The sequence below is a fragment of the Aethalodelphis obliquidens genome, unplaced genomic scaffold (genome assembly GCF_003676395.1).
Source record: "Aethalodelphis obliquidens isolate GAN/ISIS:26980383/991018 unplaced genomic scaffold, ASM367639v1 scaffold19, whole genome shotgun sequence".
Classification (NCBI taxonomy): Eukaryota; Metazoa; Chordata; class Mammalia; order Artiodactyla; family Delphinidae; genus Aethalodelphis; species Aethalodelphis obliquidens.
This window is the reverse complement of record NW_020837963.1, coordinates 12,176,405-12,186,669: the sequence shown is the minus strand read 5'-3', so window position 1 is coordinate 12,186,669 and position 10,265 is coordinate 12,176,405. Positions and strand designations below refer to the sequence as shown.

Genomic DNA, 10,265 nt, shown 5'->3' with positions numbered 1-10,265 from the left:
AGTCTGTTTCTGTATAATGTTGAGCATAACCTTGACAGGGCTAAGCAGTGCATAATTGTATAATGGAATACTTACATACTTCTTCGAAAGTCAGTCTTGTCATCAGTAGAATAGGGACAACAACTGTCACCTGGCCTGCATCTCCGGATTGTGTTAGGATCTCTTACAGCAGTGTGTTTCTCCAAGGACAGCCTCAGTAGGTTAGGAGTTCTACTAACAGGCAGGAGTGATTCTTACTCCCAGCCTTCATATTTGGAGACAAAACCTTTAAGGAGGTAATAAGGTTAAATGAGGTCATGAGGGTGGGCCCCAATCCAATAGACCTGGTGTCCTTATAAGAAGAGGGACATCAGGAGTGTACATGCTTGTGTGTGTGCATGAGGACACAGTGAGAAGGTGGTTATCTACAAGCCAAGAAAAGAGGCCTTAGGAGAAACCAACCCTGCTGACACCTTGATATTGGATTTCCAGTCTTCAGAGCTTCAAAACAAATTTCTGTTAAAGTCACCCCATCTGTGGCATTTTGTTATGGCAGCCCTAACACACCACTATTTATAAATATCTTTTATTGAGCACCTTATATTCTAGTTCTTTATGTACCTCATCTACTATTACTTTTAACCTTCACAATCCTAGAAAGTAGGTATTATTAATCCAATTCTCATGGACAAGAAAGTGAAGTTCAGAGAGGTTAGTGGCTTGTCCATGGCCACAAAATAATAAGTAGCAGAGATTTATTATTGAACATTTTGTCTCTTTGAGTCTAAAGCCATTACACTGTTCTGGTATCACATGAGAAAGGAACAGAGTTACTAAGGCTCTGGCTGTGTTCAGTTAGGAATAATTATGTTTCTGCAGCACACTTAGGCTTCTCTTTTCACATTTCTTGGGCTTCAATTACCACCCAAACTGATGACTCTCAACTCTGCAGCTTTAGCCTACTCCTTTCTTTACTTTCAGACTCATCCTTCCCACTACCTAACATACACCTCACCTGGATGTCCTTCTGACATCTCATATCAGTAAAAAGAGCCAGAAGACTGAAATATTTGCATTATCCTAGACTCCTTCGTCATCTCACCAAATTGGTCTGACTGCTCACTCAACCCTGTGGTTTTTATCTTCTAATTGTTTCTCAAGTATATCATTTGACTGCAGCTGCTCCTGTAAGTCATTTCCTGGAGTACCACAGTGAACTCCTAAAGTGGAGTTCCACTGCTTTTCGTCCTCACTGCTATCTCCCGCGCTTTTTTTTTTTTTTTTCTTTGCGGTACGCGGGCCTCTCACTGTTGTGGCCTCTCCCGTCGCGGAGCACAGGCTCCGGACGCGCAGGCTCAGTAGCCATGGCTCACAGGCCTAGGCGCTCCGCGGCATGTGGGATCTTCCTGGACTGGGGCACAAACCCGTGTCCCCTGCATCGGCAGGCGGACTCTCAACCACTGCGCCACCAGGGAAGCCCTCCCGTGCTTTTTCTAAAGACACTTGTAACCACAAAATTGTCCTGCAGTGACCACTCCATTGTCTTCATGTTAAAATACAAATTCCTTTCCTAGTTATTATCTGACCTTCACCTTCCTCTTCAATTTCATCACCCCAGCTAAAAGCAAAGGTAAATTACTTGATTTGTCTCCTAGCCTAATATTTAAATGAACACTATGGTGTTAGACCGCCTTAACTTGAACACCGGCTTGACTTTGCATTAGGTGTGTGAACTTTGGAAAATTAGGGCTGTTGTGAGGATTAAATGAGCTAATACACATAAAGAGCTTGGATGTTGCCTGGCACATAATTTGTTAACTATTATTATTATTATCATCATCATCATCCCCATCCCTCTCAACCCATGCATTGCATTTGCATTGCTGCTTTCTCGGTCTGGAGTACCCTATCATCTCTTACCATCTGGCTATGCCCTTCTTTTTTCCTTATCAAGATTCGATTCAGGGGTCACATCGCCTAGCAAATTTATCCTGCCCCATCCTATCTCATTTGTTTCCACCGTTTCCTTTGCAAACTTCTTTGTTACTGTAACTATTGTTTGCGTCTATCACCAGACTGTGAGTTCCTAAAGGAGAGACGGTGTTTTCATGTTTTTAGGCACAAGTGAAAGGTGAATAACATTAGTATTTGCCGCATGACTATCCAGAGAGCGCCCAAGTGTAATGAGATCCCTAAATAAATGTTCCTAAAGTCTACTTTGTCTAGTGTGGCGACTTGTCCCGAATATGAGACAGGACTATACTCAAAGTATTTCCAGGAGGGAACTTAATACCTTAGGCAACAGCCAAGAACCCCGGAGAAAAAACGATTCTTTTCTCACTTTCCCACAGGGAAACTCCTCGGTGAAACACCCTGGTCTCCGAACCGCGGAGGAATACACGCACTTAAGTGCAATCTGCGCCTGCGCCTGTGCCTGTGACCGCTCCTCTTCTGCGCCTGCGCCGCTCCAGCCAATGAGGAGCTCCTCAGTCGAGGGTGGGGCCACGGGTTGCGCTTTAGGATTGGACAGTGGGAGCAAACGGACGGCACGGAAATGACGTCAAGGTACGTAAGCGCCGGCGGCCCTGCTGCGCGGTGGCTGCCGGGTGCCGCACGCCTTCCCTTTCCTCGCCTCTGCCTTTTACCCCCGCTCCCATCCCCGCCCCCACGGCCGCTCCGCTCCCTGGCGTGACTCGGCATTGAGAGCCCCAGGAGAAGACTCCGCGGTCGCTACCTCCTCTGCCCAGGCCTCGGCCTTCCTGAGCCTCCCTCCTTCCTCTCCCGGGTCTTCTTCAGTTTTGAAGCCGGTGGCTTCGCTGCGGCCCTGCCAGACTTCTGAGAATGGTGGGTGTGAAGCCGGTTGGGAGTGACCCGGATTTCCAGCCGGAGCTGAGCGGCGCGGGCTCCAGACTCGCTGTGGTCAAGTTCACCATGCGAGGGTGAGTCCGGGCCCGAGCCCAGTGAGTCCCGGCTGTCTGTGCTTTTCTTTCTCTGTTTCCCGATCCCGCCTGCCTTGTGGTCGTGTTCTGCTGCGGAATGTCCGGCGCTGGCCGCAGCCCAAGGCCACTGCCCGGTTAGGCCTCAGTTCCTGGGTGTGAACCCCCGTTTGTGCACCGGGGCGTCTCTGGCAGGCTCGGAGGCCTGGCCGACCGCATTCCCCAGCCCGCGAGATCCCCGCCCGTTGTTTCTGAGTCCTCGGAAGGGGTCTGCTCTTGGGGGTGACCCGGCTCTTTCCCTTCTTGTCTGTGGGAGTCTCCCACAGCCGCCCCTGCTTGCGCCTGTCCCCTTCTTTCCCGGGATGCAGCTGTCACTTGCATCTTAGAAACTTGCAAATTTTAATTTACCCAAACGGTTTGATTCTCTTCACCACCTGCATATGTGGAAAACTGTAGGAAGATTCAGCTACCCAACTAATCCGCGGAGTGCTTAGACCTAAAGCTAATGCATTTTAAATTAAGTTAATGTTGGGTCAGGATGCTTTTTAATTTTCTTAACGTTTCTGTTACTTCTTTGATTTGTAAGTTTGTAAGTTAGGCCACTTTGTGTAAGTTGCATCTGATCACGGAAATTATAGTCGGTATATATATACAGTACACGTAGACAGGTGTCCAGATATCTGGCTTTGACCAAGTAGACTCCATTTTTGACTTGATGATTTAAGAGGACAGGGCACTTGAAAGATGTTATCTGGCTTTGGTAAATCTCAACATAATTCATAGGTCGCAGAGCTGGCGGCTCTTCCATGTTGGGTCCCTGTATGAGAGTGACGTGCTGGAAATAGACATTCAGAACCAAGATTTCAGCGAGCTTGTGTATTTGCTTACATCCCCTTGTGTATGTCAGTGTCCAGTGGGAAGGATTAGAAGTCTCCTCTTGATCTACCTTGACCCCCTGGTGTTATTTACACTTACACTAACTTGGAGAAATCTACTACAAATACCACTGTTTATGCAACACATTTTGTTGTCCAGGTAACTGTATAGACATAAGGCAGTGTTTTGAGTCTTAGAGCAAAAAGTGATTCAAACCTATCGAACGTGATTCTATAAATGTTGAATATACAGATGGTGGCATTAGGATTAGATTAGGTTTAGGGGATGGAGGGATGTAGGTAGAGATGAAAACAAGTTAGGACTTACCTTGGGACCAATCTCTCTCATACAGAATTGGAAAGGGGGGGATACATTAGATTTTAAGGTTCGTCTTCCCAGTTTTGTTGATTTTATCATGACCATTCTTAATATGAGGGAATACCTATATACATTTGTTAAGTCCTAGGTGGAAGTTGGAAAAAGGAAGAGATGATTTTAACAACGAACCTCATTTTTAGTTCACTTTTCTAATTCTAGTTAGTGGGAGTGTTTATACTTTTATGCCTCAATGATATACTCTCTTTTCCCCTTAACCATAGCAGGGGGAGAGATGAAGAGTAATACATGATTTATATGAAGTGAGAAAAGTTACTGTCATCCCACTTTAGGCCAAGAACATAGTTTTCTCAACCACCTGTTTTTCCATTTCCTTTCCATCCCTACTTGAAGCCTTATTCCTTATTCTCACCTGCTGTGCTTTGTCCATCCTATTATTTTTACTAAAACACTATACAGATTGTCATTCTTCTGTTTCAGAATCTTCAGTGGCTCTCCAGTATTTCGGTTGTTTTTTAAATTGTAGTGAAATACATGTAACATAAATTTGCCATTTTAAAATATACAGTTCAGTGACATTAAGTACTCACTACACACACACACACACACACACACACACACACATTTTTTAATCTTTTTGGCCGCGCTGCGTGGCATGTGGGATCTTAGTTCCCCAACCAGGGATCGAACCCGCGCCCCTTGTATTGGAAGCGTGGAGTCGTAACCGCTGGACCGCCGGGGAAGTTCTAGTACATTCACAATGTTGTACTGTCATTACCCCATCCATATCCTAGAATCTTTTCATTATCTCAAACAGAAACTGTGCACGCATTAAACAGTAATTCCCATACCTTCTCTCCACTGCCCCCAGCCCCTGGTAACCTCTCTTCTAGTTTCTGTCTCCATGAATTTGCCTATTCTTGATAACTCATTTAAGTGGAATTATATAATATTTGTCCTTTTGTTTATGGCTTATTTTAGCATAATGTTTTTAAGATTCATCCATGTTCTAGCATGTGTCAGATTTTCCTTTTTAAAGCTGAGTAATATCCTGTTGTATATGTATATGTACATATACATATGTATATGTATATATACATACAACATTCTGTTGTATGTATATACCGCATATTTTTGATGAACATTTGGGTTGTTTCCATCTTTTGACTATTGTAAATAATACTGCTCTGAACATTGGTGTGCAAGGATCTCTGTGAGTCCCTGCTTTCAGTTCTTTTGGGTATACGTCTGTGAGTGGAATTGCTAGATTGTATGGTAATTCTGTATATAACTTTTTGAGAAACCAGCAAACTATTTGCCCACGGTGGCTGCACAAGTTTGCCTTTCCACCAGCAATGCAGGAGAGTTCCCATTTCTCTACTTACCAACTTCTTTTATATTTTAGTGGCCATCCTAGATGAGTGTGAAGTGGTATCTGGTGGTTTTGATTTGCATTTCCTTGATGACTGGTAATTTTGAGTATTTTTTCTCATGCTCGTTGGTCATTTGCCTTTGGAGAAATGTCTTTTCAAGTCCTTTGCCCATTTTGAATTGGATTGTTTGTTTTTTTGTTGTGGAGTTGTAGGAGTTCTTTATATATTTTGGGTCTTAATCCTTTTTCTGATATATCATTTGCAAATATTTTCTTCCATTGGTTGCCTTTTCAGTTTCTTGATGGTGTCCTTTGATGCACAAAAGTTTAAAAATTTTGCTGAAGTCCAATTTATCTATGGTTTTTTCTTTTGTTGTTTCTTGTGCTTTTGGTGTCATATTCCAGAAATCATTGACAAATCCAGTGTCATGGAGATTCCTCCCTATGTTTTCATCAAAGAATTTTATAGTTTTTACTCTTAAGTTAGGTCTTCGATCTATCTTGAGTTAATTTTTATATATGGTGTTAAGTAAAGGTCCAACTTCATTTTTTTGCATGTGGATATCCAGTTTTCCCAGCACCATTTGTTGAAAAAACTGTCTTTCACCCATTGAATGGCACCCTTCTCCAGTATTTTTTTAAGCAATTAAAATAGTTGTCACTTACATCAAATTTGGTCTGTGTAAGGGACTTATTGGAGCACTTATTGACTTCTGCAGTCCTCAAAATAATGTTTAAAATTATCTCCATTTTACAAATGAGGAAGTTGAGTCAGAAGGAGATTAAATGATTTGTTTAAGGTCCCAGTGTTGAATGTACTCTTTGGGTTGTGAAGTGCTGTCCTGTTCTTCCCAGCCTAAGCAGAAGGGACATGCAGGTTCACCTCTGTATTGCGTGGAGCCTGACATTTTTCAGTAAATGTTGCCTTGAATAAGCTTTGCCTGCAAAATCCTTTGATGGAAGTCAGTTCAGTTCACACTCTGATATTCATTTCCCTACCTGTAAAGTGGGAATAATAACATGTAGACGAACCATATCGTTTAGAGAATGAAATTATATATGTGCATTATATACTGTGGTAACATATTTTTGTAACTGGTATCTCCAAACTATTACTTCTTAAATATACCCGGGTACGCTTAAGTGGTCATAAACAGTGCTAGTTTTGTTATCACTGATGGGTAAATGCCAAATTTAAAAGGATATGCATTTTCTTTCCTGTGAAACTCAGCAATGAGTGATTTTTATCTTGAATTCATGAGTGTACCACTTTTGTAGATATGTTTACCATATATTCAGTTTTGGGTTTCTTAAAATTTTTATTGGAGTATAGTTGCTTTACAATGTTGTGTTAGTTTCTACTGTACAGCAAAGTGAATCAGCTATAGGTATACATATATCCCCTCTTTTTTTGGATTTCCTTCCCATTTAGGTCACCACAGAGCATTGAGTAGAGTTCCTTGTGCTATACAGTAGGTTCTCTCAGTTTTCTTAAAGTAGGTCTTACTTTGTAGTTGGTTAGGTGTTATTGTTACCATCCAGTTAGAATGTCAGTGTACGTTAGGATGGTGAAATCTAACGATTATGATAGTTTGTCCCAATAATACATTGTATAATAGTATTAATTATATATTGTAAAATTGCTGTGGACTGAAGGTACTTTACCATAATACAGAGTTAGGAGGCCCAACAGTTCATAAGGACTGGGCAGATAATATTAGGGAGTGAGGTGGGTGTCTGTAAGATAACTAGCGAATGGTGAGGCCCTAGAGAACATGTAGAGAATTTTAAAAAATATTTTTATTTAAAAAAGTGTAGCAGGCACGCAAAAATGTATACAAATCATTTAAGTGTAGAGTCTGATAAATTTTCGCGGTGATCACACCCGTTTAACCAATACACAGGTCAGGAATAGCAGCATAGCACAGTCACATCCCCACCCCCGGCAACCTCCTGCAGGCTCCTTCTCATCACTCTCGAACTTTAACACTGTAGACTAATTTCGTCTGTATTTGAACTTTATAACAATGGTATCATATAGTATGTAATCTGTCTGGATTCCTTTCAAGAGCATATAAATAGTCTTAATCTTGGCAGTTAATTTAGAAATAACAACCAAAAAAACAAAAAAGCACAATGTAGGCCACTGTTTTGGGGGTTTTGAAATAGCAGTTAAGAGTTGGATTTTGTGATCAAATTTCAGCACTGTACTTCATTGTTCTTGTCTTTGAAATGAGGAATGGTAAAGCTTAAATGAATTTAAACGTTTTATAAGTTACCTAACATATAATAAATGCTTAATGAACGTTAGCTATTTTGTGTTATTAATAGGACCAGTTATGGTTATGCCTGTCCATTAGTAAATATAAGACATCTAGAAATAACCTGTTTTAAAGTTATGCCCCGCAGAAAAATAAACTTAAAATACATCTTCAGAAAGCACATACATTTTCCACACCCACACCAGCTGAATGTGTTTACACATATTACTGCTCAAGGTGGAGCACTGACTACTTTAGCAAATAGGAAAGAATAGCAAGTTCTTGAAATAAAATCTATTTATATTATGACAGTAAACACACATTTTTTTATTTTATTGAAGTATAGTTGATTTACAATGTTGTGTTATTTCCACTCTACAGCAAAGTGATTCAGTTATACATAAATATACGTTCTTTTTCATATTCTTTTCCATTATGGTTTATCACAGGGTATTGAATATGGTTCCCTGTGCTGTACAGTAGGACCTTGTTGTTTATCCTGCAGAGTTTTTCTTAAAAGTAATTTTTACAGAATATTTCCATGGTAGCTGTGTGGTACCAGGTGCTTGTATCAGAAGACAGAAATGAAGAATTTTCATAGTGACTTTTCTATAACTTAAAAAGTTAAAAATAGATTTCATAACCGAAAATGACATGTCTATTAACAATTTCCTTCCATTTTCTCTGTTCCAGCTAGGTTTTTAAACATCTTTAGTTTGATATAAAGCCTTTATGTATTTAGGTTTTATCAGTAAATAATACCTAATCCAGCAGACTATGAAAAACTGTAAACACAAATCTTACTAAGAACCTAACGTGGTGCTTTCAAAGAAAGCTGATCTTGGATTGGCTTTAGGACTTGACTGTTCTAGTTGTGGTCCTGCCATTAACTGGAATGTCTGACCTTGATCAAGTCGTTCAACTTTTCTGGTCTTCACTTCTCATTTATTGAATAATGGTGTTAGGTTAGGTCAGTTTTAAAGTTTCAGTTTTGTGGGTTTGGTTCTTTACGTTTTGCAGAAAGCTAGAGGGTTGTCTGCTGAGGTTTTTCTCAAAAAGCATAAGTCAGAATCTTTCTTACATATTGGACCTAACAGATCAGCTTTCCATCAAAAAGAAGTTCAGAGGTGGAAAAAGAACTTTTTTTCTTTCTTTCTTTCTTTCTTTCTTTCTTTCTTATTTAAGCCTCTGGACTAGATGGTCTGGTCTCTTTTACAACAAGTTCAAAGGTCCTGAGGTTATGTACTGTCTAAAGACTGCAAATCAAGGGCTGTGCAAGAGAAAAAAGTACAATCCTGAAATTTAGGCATACTTGGAGAAAAATATTTTAGAGATAGGAAAGGTCCTTAAAGAATCTAGTCCCTTCTCATTTTATACAGAGAAATCAAATAATTTGTTCATGATCTCAGCTAAAAATGGAACTTTAAGTTTACTTTTAAATGCTAGGGGTAAGCTAGGAAAACATCTTACTTAAAATAACAAATCAGTTCATTTGAGTGATTATAATGTGAAAGTATGCTGCTGTATATATCTATGCTTCTGTGTTCTATGATTTATTTTGATTTTTGACTAAAGTTCCAACCTATGATGGCTAACTAAAATTAAACAAAGGATCTAGATAAGGTTAAATTTTGAAAGGGAACACTTATTTTCAAGGTAGCCATTATTTTAGTACAGTCTCTTTAGCTTCAAGAAGAGTTTCTTTAACTCCAGGTAGCTCATACTTGATTGATGAGTAGAGTGATTATGTCAGTACAGTGTGTAGGTGAGGTTGGTTCATATTCTATTTTTCTTAGGTAGTGAAGAGCAGGAATAGAAATAGAACCTTTAGCAGGAAGGAGAAAAGCCCTCAGCCACAGAGGCAGGCTCCCTTTCAGGTTCCTTTTAAGAAAGTCAAAATTAATAAAATTACATCTGAGCTCCTGCAGCCAGCTCCTGGTCCCCAGCGGGGGTCATTCTCATGTTGTGCTTGCTTCCTCCTCTCCCTGCCTGGATGGCAGCCCCGTGGGCTCAGAGCTCCCCTTCCATCTGGATACTCACAGCACCTGTAAGCGGGCACTTCCACTCGTTTGTTTTTGTACACTTTAAATATCCTCTGAGGTGTAACCTCTAGGTCTGAGCCACCTGCCTGTCTGTCCAGGTATTTCCTGAATACTAGTTACTATTTTTCTTAGGAATGTTTTTACAAAGTTGCATGGGTTTAAATTTTTATTTTTAAATTTTTATTTTTTCCATAAGCCTTCTTATTTTCGAAGGCATGCTTTTGCAGAAGGAAGGTTTTTCAGGAATGAGAAAACCTGATACTGTGTGTATACCAGGTATATTTTGTGGTACAGCATGATACCTGTGCTTCATCCATGACTACTGTTTAAATGCAGTTAACATTCAATTCTCTATTTGCAATTTAATATTTTATGAAAATACCTGTTTATCATATAAAAGCAAAGGATACAGAAGTATAGGTAGTTTTAAAAGTCTCCCCTAAACTCCCTTCCTTTTCTAGTC

The 10,265-nt window shown here is 40.2% G+C and overlaps 1 protein-coding gene across 2 annotated transcripts in view; it reads left to right on the top strand.

Annotated features, from left to right (window-relative positions):
- Positions 1 to 2,534: 2,534 nt before the first annotated feature.
- The window catches only part of TXNL1 (thioredoxin like 1), a 34,104-nt gene continuing 26,373 nt past the window's right edge, over positions 2,535 to 10,265 (top strand). The window contains exon 1 of one of the 2 annotated variants that reach the window (XM_027118590.1): positions 2,535 to 2,918. In XM_027118590.1, coding sequence (XP_026974391.1) covers positions 2,821 to 2,918 — 98 coding nt within the window. In that variant the 5' untranslated portion in view covers positions 2,535 to 2,820. The remainder of the gene's footprint in view (positions 2,919 to 10,265) is intronic. The other variant, XM_027118591.1, reaches the window with a different exon arrangement.